This window comes from Leptosomus discolor, chromosome 6 (genome assembly GCF_034619465.1).
Source record: "Leptosomus discolor isolate bLepDis1 chromosome 6, bLepDis1.hap2, whole genome shotgun sequence".
In the NCBI taxonomy this organism is placed as follows: Eukaryota; Metazoa; Chordata; class Aves; order Leptosomiformes; family Leptosomidae; genus Leptosomus; species Leptosomus discolor.
In genome coordinates this window covers 63,789,546-63,805,142 of record NC_141396.1, presented here as the reverse complement: position 1 = coordinate 63,805,142, position 15,597 = coordinate 63,789,546, and the positions used below count along the sequence as shown (strand labels likewise).

The 15,597-nt window shown below is 56.9% G+C and overlaps 1 protein-coding gene across 1 annotated transcript; it reads left to right on the top strand.

Annotated features, from left to right (window-relative positions):
• The first annotated feature begins 7,204 nt into the window (after positions 1–7,204).
• On the top strand, positions 7,205–14,498 carry LOC147415380 (protein-cysteine N-palmitoyltransferase HHAT-like protein). The gene is made up of 7 exons (XM_086467338.1): positions 7,205–7,310; positions 7,860–7,927; positions 8,304–8,417; positions 8,570–8,764; positions 9,602–9,811; positions 12,866–13,037; positions 14,374–14,498. The coding sequence occupies exons 1-7, from the start codon at positions 7,205–7,207 to the stop codon at positions 14,496–14,498; spliced, it is 990 nt and encodes a 329-aa protein (XP_086323464.1).
• The last annotated feature ends 1,099 nt before the right edge of the window (positions 14,499–15,597 follow it).

Genomic DNA, 15,597 nt, shown 5'->3' with positions numbered 1-15,597 from the left:
CCTGGGAGTGCTAGGTGTTAGCATATGGCTCGCTAGCACACGGTGCAAACCTCTTCTCAAGTGCTGCAACACTCATTTCTTTAAACATACGCTTGTCTGGGGTCGCACCGAAGCGTTTTCTCTATTTTTTTTTTCTGCACAAACACACAGCACCACCACACGCCTGGACAAAGAAGGAACTAAAGGCACTGTAAAACAGTTCATTTGGAGAGCCCGTGCCTGTAAGTAACTGCTTCTCATGGGAATGTGCAACCTCTCTCCCGTCACAGAGCAGTGGAGGGGTCTGAACACGGCCCAGATTGTCCAGGTCTTCTCAGTTTTCACCTTAGTTTTGAAATAAATTCCCTCTGCGCTTCCACAGAGTGACCCTCCTCCACATGCTGAATTCGAATGCTGACTCTTGCAGCAACTGCTTCCCCGTTTCCGAGGTATGAGACCGATTTTCTTGCAGCGCGTGTCGTTTGGTTGCTGAATGTTAAGAAACCCTGACAGATTTTGGAAGCGGCAGCCCCAGTTCAGCTGGCTGCAGCAGCCCCACGTCCCCCAGCCCATCACTCAGAGAAGAAAATCAGTGAAAATACTTTTCTCCCTGCCTGCACAAACGCATACCACTGGTCCTCAGCCAGCTGAATCTCTCCAGCACGCTTGTGCTGTTTGAGCTACACCATTTCTTTCAGGGATGTAACTGGGCTTGGTCTGAAACCTCCACAACCCCCTGTTTTCCTTGGAAGGTTGTCCTTGTGGAAAAAAAAATCCCGTGCTTTGCTTTCTCACTTGAATTTCTCTGGCTGCAGTTTGCAGCCAGTCATCGTTACGCCTTCCTCTGCTAGATAAAAGCGGCGTGAGCCCCCAGCGCTTCCTCACTGGGACAGCCTTCATCCGCTGTAAAGTCACATCCCAGGCCACGTTTTGATAAGCTCTGAGTTTTTCCAGCCTCTCATTGCAGCTACTGGTGGCGACAGGTTAGTGGTGACAACGCTCGGCACCGCTGGCACAGCCTGGTGGCTGCAGTTAAGCTGTGAGGAACAGCATCAGGTGAATTTTGCTGCAAGTATTTGAGGCTACGGACACTCCTTGTGTGGAATTGGACGGGTTTTAGCTAATGTACGGTCCGAATATGAGTCCTCCCAACACTTGGGCTGAGCCAAAGGTTGTCTCCTGCCCTGGAGCTGGGCAGAGCCCTTCCACAAAGCAGCCATAAAGTGCCTGACGGATGCATCCCATTTTTAAAAACTACAGCTGACCCGCGGGGAATAAACGACCTTTGATGAATCGTCATCGTTTTCCTTGCGAAGAGCCGGCGCGGCAGGAGCGCGGCTTTCCAGGCGGGCCGGGCCGTGAATTAAGTTGCATTAGTGCGGTTAAATATAGACGGTGCCGCCACGGGCGAGCTCTCCCTGCCCTGGGCTCCGCTCGGCCGAGTGGCCCAGGACCAGCCAGCAGGTCACAGCCCATCCCACCGTAACGGCTCCCGTTTGGAGCCGTAGTGATCTGCGCAAGAATTCCGCCATCCCAGTGGATTGTGGAGCAGGTCTGGTTATTACAGCCCTGCAGCGCTGGGTGCAGCGAGGGTCCGGTGCCCTAAGGATGCTGCACCCCGAGCCGCGGGCGTTGCCTCCTATTTAAAGCAACAAAACTGACGTATTTCCATATTTATCACTCTGTCCCGCTTCGGATGTCAATTAGATCTCTTCCCCCTCGCGCAGGCGCAGTCTTCCCCTTCGGGGGTCTTTTGGTGGTCTTGGGGAGGGAGTAAGAGTTCCTCGATGGTCTTCATCACGATTGTCCCATTGAACCCATCCTCCAGAGTGGGCGGTTCAGGGGCAGCTGGGCAGGGTCTCCCCCCGCGACCACAGCTCAAGGCGACATCCCCCTCCGTGGTCACGGTCTGTGGCACAAAGACAATTCCTCCCCCGTCCCCATCTCACCTAAAACACTGAAGCCGGCCTTGGAGGGATCAAGACCCTACTGGAGCACAATGAAGCAGGCCTTGGAGGGATCAAGACCCTACTGAAGCCCTGCCAAGGGGCAGGGGGTTACACTCTTGTTTACCAAAGACAAGGCTAGCGAGCTAACATTGCAGAGACTAAAGCGTATCACGTATTTCAAAAAGACTATTTTCAGATATTTTCTGCTTTCCCGTATCAGTAGATTGGGGCTGCAGGTGGCTCGCGCCCTCCCCGAGGCTCCAAAGCGCGACGGAGGTGCGAGGAGGAGACAGATTGCAGGCCGAAACGGGGGGAAAAGCTGGTGGCAAAGGGCAACTCGCTTGGAAATTGCTTTGCCAACCCCTCCGGCAGCCGCAGCCCAGCAGCTGCTTCTGCCCTGCAAGCCGCAGGGCCCTCGCCCCGTGCTTGACAAAAGCGACGAGGTTCGGCTTTAAATGGAAAAACACCCCAGCGAGAGCGCTTCCCCCCCCCCCCGTGCTCTAAATTAAGCCACGACTGAGCCCAGAGGAGTGTTGGGTTTCTCCCTTCATCCTCTCCCCTCCGAGCCCCCGCGGGACAGGGCGGCCTCGCTCGACAAATGCCACCTCGATCCCCACGCGTCTCCCCTTACAGCTCCGAAACCCATCCGCGGGCAGGGGGTGACGTCCTGGGCTTTGGAGCAGCTCATGAGCCAGAATAGTTCTCTGCGGGGCACGGCGAGAGGAGGAGCGGGGTCCTCCCGCGGCGGCGCTGACCTAATTGGGGCATTTTTGCTTTCGAGAGCGGGAGGGGATCGCGAGGAGAGGAGCTGAAGGCAGTTGGCAGCTGGGTTGTCCCCGCCAGGTGGTGGGAGCCTTCTTCAGAGGGTTTTTTTTTTTCCTCCAGGGTGGTGGAAGGAGGTCCTGGGATGTTTGATGGGGTTGGCGTGTGCCATGGGGGACAGGCAGAGCCCTTCTGGGGGTGATCATGGATGGATGGATGGATGGATGGGGCACACATCCACCTCTCCTGAGCTGCCCTGCTAGCAGGGAGGGGCCTGCCGAGGTCCTGGTGGGGTTGGCGTGTTCCCAACATGGGGAACCCGATGGGGCAACCTAAGGCAGCACAAAACACCCCGTGTGGGTTATTATAACCCTCTCGCCTTCCAGTTCCTCCCAGCTCCAGCAGCCCAGGGCAGGAGCAAGCAGCCAGCAGGAGGCTCCTTTGGCGTCCCCATCGCCAAGGCGTGCCGTGCCTTGCTGGGACGGAGCCAAGCGCCTTTCCTCGAACCCCGCCACCTTCCCTGCTCCCTTTCTCAGACACCAAAGAGGGGCCTGGCCTCAGCTCCTCTGCCACAACTTCCAGCAACCCACCAAAGGTTTGGGGAAAAAAAAAAAAACAACAACTACCTTTAAAACCAGCTCGCAGCCATAAACAGCCCTTCGTCGTAAAGCAGCGGCACGGGGGCAATAAAACACGGAGGCGTCCCCTGTGCAGCGGAAGGCGCGCTGGTCACATTAAAAATAAATCTTCTTATATTAGAAATGAAGAGCGGGGGGGGGGGGGGTTATTCTAATTTATTTTTATAATATCTATAAATTAAAGCTAAATGATTTTTATCACCGCAGTTCCCAGAGCCTCATGAAAAACCGCCGCCCAGCCCTCCACCTACGTTGCACTTTCAATCCAGCAAGATAACAAATTACTCAGGATTAAAAGGAAAAATGGAAAAGAAAAATTCAGCATCAGCCCATAACTCTCTGGATACCAGTGCCCAGCAGGAGCAGCACGATGGGGCCGTGATCCTCCTGCCCTGCAGGACCCGCTCCCTGGAGCCCCCCTTGGCGTCCCGCGTGTCCCCAAAAACGAGATCCCCACCGCCTCCAGCCCCGTGGCTACACAACGGGGCCCATTGTGCTTCCAGCACTCGGCGAGAAGGATTTCGGGGCTGGTTTTGGTTTCTGCGTGGGGGGTGAGTGGGTTTGGGAGGCAGGGAAGGTGACGGGGACCTGTCGGTCCCTCGGTGCCCCTTTGCTCGTTGCCTTCCATCGCGGCGAGCTGACGTCCGTCCGTCTGCACCCGCTGGTGGGGGGGACGGACACGATTTTCCCTCCTGCCGAGGCTCCTTGGCCGGTGGCCATAATCCCCTGCCCTCCACAAGGGCACAGTCGTGTCTCGCTGCGCTTATCTGCACCAACCTCTTAATTACTCCGCCTCGAAGCACACAGTCAATTAGGCCGAGGTCTGAAGAGCCAAAGTCCCTGGGTAGGGACGGAGCTGCGGCAGGAGGAGGAAGGCTGGAGCTCCGGGGCATCCGAGGGGCAGGCAGCCAAATCCTGCCCCAGCTGCTGCAAATTAAAGTGGCTCGTTAGGTGCTGAAGGTGGTGGCCGTACAGCCATCGCCGAGGCTTTCTACGGAGAGCTTCTCTCTCTGCACATCGAGTGAAAAACGCTGGTAGCCTTTTCGTTGGTGGGCAATGCGCCAGCAAAGCTGGGCTGGCCCAAGGGGCTCCCATTCTGGAGATCCTCCCCCTGGAGCCCCAAAACGCGACTTCTCTCACCCCAAAGCAGAGAACCCATGGAAATGTTTCTAAAATCCAGGGTCATCTGCCTTGTTTCTCTCCCCCAACCCCACAGACAGCCCAGGAGATACTCAGGGACATCAGCCCCAGCGTGAGCTCGCCCCAAATCTCGTAGGGGTTTGGTAGAAAGAGCTTCATGCAGGACACGGGGACGGACCTGACGCTGGGTTGACTCGTTCTTGGCCAACTTGCGTTTGTCCATCCTGAAATAACAGAGGCCACAACCCATCCCAGCCCCTTCCTAACCCCTGGTTTGGTTGTGGATGCAAGACAACCCCCGAGATGGTTTGCAGAGATGTTGCGACCTCCCAGCCCCGCGCCGATTTAAACACTGCCCGAACCAGGGGAGGAATTGCACCTCCTGGCTTCGTGCCTCAGTTTCCCCAGCCCCACGAGGTGATAGCTGCCTCCCCTCTTGCTCACAGCGACGGGGGGGCTACCTGCTCCTTTGCCAGGCTCAAAGTGGTGACACCGAGAGACACCCCTTGGGAGGGAGCTTGTCCCTTCGTGGAGGGGCTACCGTGGCCCGGGGCTCCTGTGGCCAGCCCTGGGCCGTGCTCCCTGGCCCGGGGTGAGCTTTGGCAGCCAGCACAGGTCTTCTCCAAGCAGCTGCCGTGACAGACAGCTCCTGAACCAGCCCCCCTCTGCAGTGCTGCTCTAAAATAAAAATACCTCCCGCCTGCTCCGCTCCACTCCCGGCCAAACTTCCTCCAGGGGCAAAGCGAGGGGGACGGCACCCCTCCTTCAGCCTTCCCCCCCCCCACCCCACCCCGCCCCCCCCAAGCCAGGCTGAGGGATGCTGTAGGACAAACAGCCCCCCCCAAATCCTCCATCGGTCCCCGCCGCTCCCCCCCCCCGCCCCCAGCCCCCCCATCGCGGTGCCGGACGCTGGATCCCCGCACCCTCGCCCACCTCCACCCGCGGCCCCGGGGCTCAAGGTCAGTAGCTGGGGGGGGGGGGGGGGGGTGGGGGGGTCACACTGGGGTTGGGGACACGCTGTTCCCGCAGTTCCAGGGGGTTTTGGTCACCTCTGCCCGCTCCCAGCGCCTGGCCGGGGGCGGTGGAGGGGACAGGGGAGGGGGGGTGACGATGAGGATGGTGCTGCCCCGCGGCTGCTCAGAGCTTTTTGGGGGGGGGCTGCGCTGGAGAACCCCTCCCCTGCACCTGACACTGCAACCCCGGAGCGATCAGGAGTTAAAATTGTCCGAAGGGTCCCCCCTGCCAGCACCTCTCGCCCACCGCAGGCGACCGGGGACCGTTAAACATCCCCCCCCCCACACGCCCCATTTGCGGGATGCCCCCTCCCCACAAAAAAAAAAGGGAAAAAAAAAAAAAGCCTTGAAAAGCGTGGAAAGGAGGGAGAACAAAAAGAAACACCTCTTGAAAGCCACCTCCGTGGGTGCCCTCCCGCCGCAGGGGGACCGCAGGGAGGTGGCAGCGCGCCCGCCCGCAGCGGCCCCGCACGGAGGGGGGGGGGGGGGGGGGGGGGGAAGCGGCCGCAGGGCGACCCCCACCCCCCCCACCTCCCGGGGGCTGAGTCCAGCCCAGGGCTGGCCCTTCCCACCGGGAAAAGCGTTTTTTTTTTTTTTTCCTAGTGCTAGGGATAAAATGGGGTCACCCCGCATCCCTACCAGCGACACCCGCCCCCCTTTAAAAATCTCAACAACAAAAAAAAAAAATATTAAAAAATAATTTAAATCAGAAAAAAAAAAAAAAAAATAAAAGCTTTGCGATGCGGATGGGAAAGCAGAGGGTGACCGGCTCGCCTTTTTCTGCTGCCTAAAAGCAAGAGTTTCGCTCTTTAATCCCTTCGAAGCGCCCCGCGCCGCTCGCAGGGTCCCCCCTCCCACCCGCGGGGGATGCTCACGAGTGGGTGGCGGTGCCGGAGGAGGATGCTCTGCCCCCGCCCCCGCCCCCCCCCCCACACCCTGCTCCAACCCCGAATTGCGTTTTTAGCAGCTGCCGGACAGGCTGCAGAGCTCGGGGCGGGCTGAAAGGCACGTCGCGCCGGCGTTAATTAGCCTTAACGGGAGTCATTAGCCCAGGGCTAATTGCGGGGCTGAGCGTCGGCATCCTCCGAGCTCCGCTGATGCCGGGCGGGGGGGGGCTCGCCCGCCCTAAGGCTCGGGGGTGGGAGCACTTTGGGACCACGGTGCTTTAGGAGCCCCCTCAAGAGCTCAAGGTTGGGCAAAATCCCAGGAGAAGGCGAGCAGCAGCCCACGGCAGGGGAATAGGGGCATCCCATCCCATCCCATCCCCTCCAGCACGGGCATCTTTGTGCTCTATCCCGGAGCCCTTCCAAGGATCCAATTAAGAGGGGACATCAGAGGCACGCTGGAGGAACCCCATCCTGGGGAGCTGGCATCCCGGAGCATCTCTGAACATTGGGACGGATGCAACTTGCTGGGAAGAGCCTTTTTATCAGGATCTCCTGCTTGAGCTGCCCCCAGATCCTGGCTCCTGGGTGGGTTTTGCAGCAGGGTTCAGCAGCAACCTCTTTCCTCACACCTGAGTTGTGTCCCAGGTGTTACCGTCTTCTCCATCTCTTCAGCTCCCGGCCTTCAAGGAAGCCCACAAAGCAGAGCTGCTGAGGACCAGCAGCAATTTAGGGTGTTGGAGGGGCAGGTGAGCTCCCACCCCTGGTTTACTTTCCTCTCCTCCTTCTCTTTCCCAGGTCTGGATCCCCTGCACCAGCTGGGGCGCTGACCTGCCACCATGGGGGTTAAAACGATGCTCCCCAGCTACGAACTGGGGTTTTATGCTCTCACCGTGACGTGCGCTGTGGTGTACAGCGGCAGCGGGATCTTTGAAGCTTCCAGAGGTAACGCTCCCCACCTCATCCCCCCCCTGGAGGGGGCCCTGGGAGGGAGGATGGATGTCAGGCGGCTGCTTTTACAGCTGTCGATACCAACAGCAGATCCCCGGATTTAATTTTGGCAGAGAACGACTTGGGAATCCTTTGCAAGGCTCCAAGAGAGTTTTTGGCCTTTTTGCCCGGTTGCCCCCTTGTCCCCATTTCTGTGGCTCAGGGCAAGAGGCTGTGGCACGTCACAGCTCTCCAGGCAACCACCCTGCCTACACAGGGCTGCTTCCCCAATGCTTCATCTGGAAGCCCAAAAAACCCAGAAAATTTCATGGGATCAGCTGAGGGTCCCTGGGATGGGCACTGCGAAAAGGCTTTGCTGGAAATTCTTGCAGAAATCGAGGTTCCTGACTCCTGTGGTTATCTACGGGAATTAGGCGCTTTGGGGATGGGTTGTTTGAGCCCTGACGGCTCATCATCGCGCTGAGGAAGGCTCCCTGCTTTGCCAAAACCCAGGCCCCGTTTCCCAGAGCTGTTTCTTTCCCCATAACTCTGGTTCTTTTGCAGACAGCATGAACAGAAAAGCTTTTCGGGACGGCATAAAGCCGGGCTGGCACTACTTCGGCAGGAAGATGGTAAGCCGAGGAAGGACTCGGTCTTTTCTAGTTACCGGTGACACGGTCGGTGCTGACCGCTGGAGAAGCAGAGCTGGTTTTTCTGCTGCTGACATATTTTTTGCAAAGTCCACGTGACTCCTATTTTTCTCCCTAAAGAACCAGTCAGGAGAATATCCTGAGCAGCACCGTGGATGCTCTGCTTTGTGCGCACCGAGACGAGCAACCTCTGCGCATCTCTCCTGGGGTTTTATGACCAAGCTGGGGTGCTCGGGAGCCCTTGGGTGGAAAACGGGAAGAAAAGGCTTTGGAAATGGTCTGGTTTCCCCTCCAGACGGGTGTTGGGGCAGGGGTGCGAGGGCTGGGGGCAGTAAGGCACCCGGTGCTGCTCCCGCAGGACGTGGCCGATTTCGAGTGGGTGATGTGGTTCACCTCGTTCAGGAACGTCATCATCTTCGCCCTCTCGGGACACGTCCTCTTCGGCAAGATCTGCTCCATGACGGTGACGCAGGTGAGCCGGGGATGTGGTGGGATGGATCTGAAAGCACCAAGGGTGACCTGGGACCTGCGGAGGGGGGGTTGAAGGATGTTCTGGGATGGGCGGGAGCAGGGTCGGGGTTTTCACCACGCTGACCACGGGTCGGGACCGCTCTCTCCTCACAGCACCGGGCTGTGGTGTACATGCTCTACGGGGTCTCGGCCGTGCTGGGCAGCATGGGGCTCGTCTACCTGATGATCATCCTCTCCCACTGCCTTGTCCTCTACTCCGTCGCGCTGGCCAAGCAGAAGTGGCTCTGCTACGTGGCCGGGCTCTGCTGTCTCGCCTCCTTCAAGGTGGAGCCATTCAGCTCGTGGCAGGTAGGGGCTGTCTCGGGCCATCTCTGCCTCATTTCCAGCCCACTTGTGTCCATCTCCTTGGGTTTATCTCCAAGGAGGGTTCCTGTGGCACCCGCAAACCCCAGGCACTTCTTCTGGCTACTTCAGATCTCCCACAGGGTTTGAGAAGGAGGGGACTTTGTGCTGCTTGGGAATAATCACACGGGGACTATGTCATGTTTTGGTGGCTTCATGCTGGGCCAAAGCTCAGGACACCTGAATCCTCCTTGTTGCTTAGGCAACAGCTTGTCAGACAGGCAAGGTGTGTTCCTGTCCCGTGCCTCAGCTTCCCCATCCGTAACATGGTGCTGGGATGGGTTCAGTGATGCCCATACCTATCTCTTAGCTCTCTGCCCAGTTAAGACTTTCACTGGTGGGTGGAGAGAAGCCCAGGAAGGACCTTATAAAGCTACTCAGTCCCTCTGAAGGACAGTGCTGCCTCTCCCTGCCTGCTGCTTACCTCCTGATATGCGTTCCCCTCCCCTCTCCATCAGGCTTCTGCTGGCTTTTCTTCACTCCCTGGGGAGGGGGACATTCCCACCCCAGACCAAAGCCTACGTGGCCCACAGCTGCTTGGTGAAGACGTGGCCAAGAGGATCCACCACTTCCCATCTCCTCCGGGATGCAGGAGCCAGCTGGGAAATCGAGCCCCAGTTTTTTTCTTTTTCCAACAGCAAGGCTTATGAGCTCCAGGGACACTTGGTGTCAGAGGGTAATTAGAGGCTTTGCCAGCTGCCCCAGGAGTGATGTCCTCCACAAAGCAAGGGAGCACAGAAGCGACACCGCGTTCCTGGTGGTAACTATTTGTTTCTCATCCAGAGCGGATTTGTAACTGGAGCTTTTGATCTTCAAGATGTCCTCTTCTACGGAGGAAGCGGCTTCACCATCATGCGCTGCATGAGCTTTGCACTTGAGAGCTCTGAGAGGAAAGAGGGCATCTACTCCATCTTCGACCTCCTCAAGTACAACTTCTACCTCCCATTCTTCTTCTTCGGGCCCGTCATGACGTTTGACCAGTTCCATGCCCAGGTGAGTGCTCCTGAGGCAGGGCTGGATGAGGACCTCTCCCTGCATGTATTTGCTTGGGTTTAATGCCTGCAAAACCCCATCTTTTGCCACAGTGAAGGTGCAAATGGTTGTAGAGCTTCTTGTGGTCACCTAGTCTGTGCCATGATGCTGTGATTTTTGTGTGGAGGGGCATCAACCTTCTTTTTTGGGTTTTGGGCCGCTGATCTGTTCAGAGGGGAAGACGTTGCTGTGGTGAAAGCATCACACTGGGATGAGGAGGGGAGGGTTCAGCTCATGTCCTTGCTCGCTGGGCACCTGCACTGCTCGGTGCCTCAGTTTCCATGCGCTGTCACCCCAGCAGCTCCATGCTGCCCCACTGCGCGGTACCGGGAGGCCACGGTGAGAGCCAGACGTGTGGTGCCCATCTGTGGGACCTCTGCATGCTGGTGGGTGTGACAGCAAGGTCAGCCTCACATTTCCATCCTGCTGGTTCACCCAACAAGCATGAATTTCCAGGCATGGTCTGTGTGTCTTCATCTGAAGTTATTTCTCTAGAAATAAGTAAGATTGGGTGCCAGGCTGTCTTTCAGCAACCAGGGGCTTCCTCTGCTCTTCATGAAATACCCTGGTGACCCATTTGACCCTAGAGATCATAAGGTCAGCGCTGGTGTCCCCCACAAGGGATGCTGGTGGTGCACTGAGTCTACTGGCAGCCCATTCTCAGCAGACGAGTGCTAGGGATGGCCAGGCCACTGATGGGCTTTTCTCCCCAACCTGCTGGAAGAAACGCTTCATCCTAAGGCTTCATCTCTCCAGTCATGTCTTATCTGTCAGGCTGAAGTCCAGCTGAGCGTGGCTCCAGCAGTCCCACTGTCCAAGCCCCTCTGGAGGGTTTACAGTGCGCTGGGGTGCTGTCCTCATCCCATATTCCTCTTCCTTCCCCAGTTTCCATCAGTCGTTCCTATGAAATGTGCAGCCCTGGCTTCTCCTAACGCTGCAGCCAGTTATCTGTAAATCAGGGCATTAAACTCCTCCTGTCCCCAAGACCTGAACTCCTCCTGTCCCCAAGACCTGAACTCCCACCGCTTCTACATGGCTTGATCTGGAGGGGGTTTTATTTTGGGCTCCTTTGCACAGCCCCAAACCTGGATGTCTCTAGCCACTTAATGAGCAATTCCCGCCTCTGCTGCTTAAAACGCTCACCCCAAAGGGACAAGGATTAACTCCACAACCCCTTTGCCATGCCCCAGCTAAGGGTCCTGTCTTGGCCTGGCCACCACTGCCATCTCCTGGTTAGATGCCCCCCTGCACTGCTGGAGCCGCAGCTAATTTTAGGGGTGAATTCCTAATTGCCCAACAGCAATTACAGGGGCAGGTAGATGGAGTCTGACCCAGTTAGGGGGCAGATCTGTGTCTTTTTGGCTCCTACTGGTGCTGCATCCTGGTGGAGACCTTGTGTGATGGGAACTCATCTGTACCAGGGCTTGCTCAGCCCCATTTGAGCTGAAAAGCATCTTCCTTACTAGGATCAAGGGAATAATTTCACTTCTGTAGGGCTGCAAGTGTGGGGGACACCTCCCTGATCCCACGGGGATGGTGGCAGAGTGCTGCCACCACACGCAGACATGAGGACAAGAGGAAACAGCCTCAGGTGGCACCAGGGGAGGTTTAGATTGGACATTAGGAAAAATTTCTTCACAGAAAAGGTTGTCACTGCCCAGAGCAGTGGTTGAGTCACCATCCCTGGAGGTATTTCACTTAGGGACATGGTTTAGTGGTCGACTCAGCAGTACTAGGTTAACAGTTGGACTCGATGATCTTAAATATCTTTTCTAACCTAAATGATCCATGATTCTATGAAAGGGGGGCTCCGTGTCCTCCCACACATCTCCATGCCAGAGTCTGTCCTCCCTCAGCTTCTCCTCCAGCTTAGAGTCCAGCAGCCTCTTTGTGTCCTTAAAGCACTTGGCATATAACAGACACACACACACAGAAAAAAAAATCTGGCAAAGGCTTTAATTCTCAGGAATCATCTGGATTTGACGATGGGGCTGGTGCGGCAGCCTGCGGATTATGTCGGGAGAGCTCCCACCTCTTGCAGGGAATAAAGGGAAAGTAATAAACATAAGAGGATTTTGAATAGAGCAGCAATTTTTACAGCGATGTGGGGAAGTGAGGACATCAGTCTGCCCGGTGTAATCCTGAAAGCTCGCTCTGATGATTTTTTATATTACAACGGCCAGAGACATGACAACTCCTGGAGGCAAAGCCCGGCCCCTGTTTGTACAAGACACAGCAGAGACAAAATCCCCATTGATCAGGTCCCAACCGATTCAGGATGGCTCCTCCAGCAGCTCTCCCTCTCATTTACAGCAGGCCTCTGCAGCAGAAGCTCCAGAGACCACCAGTTCTCCTCCTCCTCCTCCTCCTCCCAAGTGACCCTGGCCAAAGATACACATCCAGCCCTGGCAGAGCTGTCAGGTGGGATTCCAGCACTGCTCCCAGCCTCTCCTGGGCATGTGGATGCCCTTCCCTACAGGCTGTGGCGCCCTGTAGATGTGATGAGTACGAGCATTTGCTCCCTCTGGGTGACTTGTGCAAGGGGCCGCCCTTAAGCAAAGTTGATTTTCTAAGCATGTCCCTGCAGAAAGAGCATAAACCCCAGCTCCTCGGTCAGTACGGTCTTCACCCCACCTAGGGTCCCTTAGGTACAGCCAGACCTGTCACTGCTGTGTCACACCATGTGCCTGCTCTGCTGGAAACGCCAGTGATGGGAACAGCCTTTGCTAGGAGGGTGCTCCAGGAGGCGCGTTGCTGCCGTGCTCAGCACTGAGGTGGGGGTGTTGGAGGGATGCTGTGGGTGGGACATGTCCTGCTCCTTGTGGATGGGTTCACCTGAGCTAGTCCCTTGGGTCTTCCTTAATCAATGGAGATTCGGGCCACATAGTCCATGGTGTGATTTCTAAAGGAGAGTGTTCGGTCCCCATTTGGACCTTGACTGCTCCTCTGGATGGAGGAACACACTGTCCATCCTGTCTCTTAGCTCAGCCCTTTCCTGGTTTGCCATCCCGGCAGGTGAGCACCCAAGAGCTAAGACGCAAAGACGACGAGATGAGGCATATCCGGGTCCATGCCCTCCTCCACGTAGGGGCCATCATTGCTGTGGACATCTTCTTCCACTTCTTCTACATCCTCACCCTCCCTTCTGACCTGAAGTTCATGAACCGCCTCTCGGACTGGTCCTTGGGTGAGTGGCCGTGCTTGGACACATTCACACCTGTACTCAGCTTCGAGGCAGCGGTGGGTGATCCAGATCTCCATCCATCCCTACTGAGAGGCTTTGGCAATGCCTATGTTGGGCAGGTTTGAGCAAAGCCCCTCTTCTTCCCGTGGACAATACACAGAGCTGGAGCCCTAGAAAGCAGATGGTGTTGGGCTGACATTCTCCCCGGGTCCAAGTGTAAATTGTTTAGCTCCGGGTTTAAGAGGCTGAGCATCAAGCCATTCCCATTGCCTTTGGACTGGAAGGTAGCTCAGCACCTCCAAAAAAACCAGCCCTATGCTGTTGCAAGAGGTACATCTGCTATCTCAGATGCCTTCCCAGGTGGCCACCCACTACGGGTGTTTGTGAGCCACTGAAATGGTCCCAGGCATAGGGTGCACAGCGAGCAGCTCAGGGGAGTTGTAGCTGCTGTTTTCAACTGGCTAACAGAGGGTTACAGAGAAGGTGAGCTCTTCTTGGAGGCTGGAAGGGAAGAAGCGGGACACAGCAAACAAGGAGCAGCAAGGCAAAGCCTCATTGCATGTGAGGAATGTTTTTCACAGAGTGGTCAAACACTGCAACAGAGGCCCAGAGGGGTTATGGATTCTCCAAAAACAGACATACTCAATGCTCAAATGAACAAGGTAGAGAGCAACCTAATCTCCCTTTAAAGTGGGCTGTTCTCTGAGCAGGGCTGGACTAGGGACCTCCAGAAGCCAAACTCCCCGGATGAGTCATGGTAGCAACACTGGCATTCAGCTGGCAGCTGGATGGAGGATTTCAGCTGGCCAAATACACGTCTGATGGCAGCATCTCAGATGCCACAGCGTATCTGACATCCACACGGACAGCAGACAAGCAGGAGGACGCCCATGTCTCTCCAGAGTGGCAGCTGGAGGCCAGGAGAAAATCCTAATGCAGCTAGGATGGCACTAGCATTGATTTAGGATGTCCTAAGAGACCTGGGTGGATTGACCAAGCATGTGTGTTACTCCAGAGGGAGCTGAGCTCCTCTGCAGGCTCTGCTGCCTGTATTGACCAGATCTACCTGGTCCATGGTGGGAGCTCAGGCACTGCTCACATCGAGGCACTGTGTGGCCCTTAATCTGTGAGCTGAATCCCACCAAGATGGAGGCATTTGAGCTTCTGTTTGTAGCAGCGCTACTGGAAAGGGCACCCCGAGCCGGTACATTCCTGCTCTCCTCGACTGCTCGCCCTGGCACGTCTCCCTCACCGGGCTTGAGCTTGGCGGGGGGCGGGGGGGGGGGGGGGTTGGGCATGAGGAGCCGCCCCTCCACCGCGCACAGGCCTTTTCCTGCAGCTGCCACTCTCCTGCCCACCCCGGGGCGGGCTGAGGAGCCGCTTCCCTCCCGGGCACAGCCGGATCCCCGAGGGACCGGGCTTGCTACGGGCCCCGCGGCCTGGTGGCGCCTCCGGGGCGGCTGAGGGCAACTGTCCTGGCGGCCGGGCTGAGGGGAAGGCCGCCAGCCCCGCCCCTCGGGCGGTGACGTCCCGCGCTCGGCGCATGCGCGGCCCTGCCCTTCCCCTGCTCTTGTCGCCGGCGGGGCCGCTGTTGCTATGGGAACCGCGTGGGGCCGCGGCCGGGCCGGGAGCAGGAGGCGCAGCCGGAGGGAGAGGCAGCGCGGCCCTGGCAGGCCGCAGGACGAGGCGGGCGTTGGGCGGGGGAGAGAGGGAACCCCCTGTGTCGTCCCCCCAGCAGCTCTGTGGCAGAGCCCTCTGTGTTCAGGCGGTACCCAGGTAGGCCGGAGGGCTAAAGGTTGCCCCCAGGCCAGCCCTTCTGCCCCCGGGGGCCCCGGGCTGTGCAGAGGCACCGGGCTCTGCTGCTTTGTCGGTCCTTAATGCACCTCGTCCACGCCCGGGGGGTCCGGGCGTGGAGGTAAAGCTGCACAAAGGGACATAACGTGCCTTTTGGCACTTGGTCGGGATGGTTGCTGCCTTGGTGTGAGAAAGGGCCAGTACTCAGCGGAGGGTGTGCCTTGGAAAGTTTGTACTGATTGTTTTTCCTAGACCAAAGGTGCACTCGATTATTTTTTTGCTGACAGTAAATGCCAAACAGAAGGAGAGGGGGCTGGAATAAATTCGAAACCTGATGGCCTTTAGTCATGCTAAGTAAAGCTCTAGACATTGAAATAGGTAGCGATGTTATCGCTTTAATGTTGTCACTTAATGCTTAGAGAATCGGGGGAAAGATGTAAGCCACGCTCTTGCCAACTAGTGCCCCAAAATTAGGTTTAACAGAGATCTTTCTTCCCACATTAACCCAAAAACGGGGGGATCTCCACCTTCCTTGAAACGTGGGAAGGAAGGCTGGATGGTTGCAAGCAGTCTGCGTTCCCTTTCGTCAGTATAATGGGGTTGCCACGCTGGCATGGATTTGACCCCAACTTGCTCTTCTGTAAAAATGTTTATTTCAACAGAATCTGTTTAAAAACATTTTAAAACATTGCTTTTTTGAATGATAGAGTGAAAAAGACCCGAAAACCTTTTTGAAGACGATTTGAAAGCCATTTATGGGAAGAGGCCC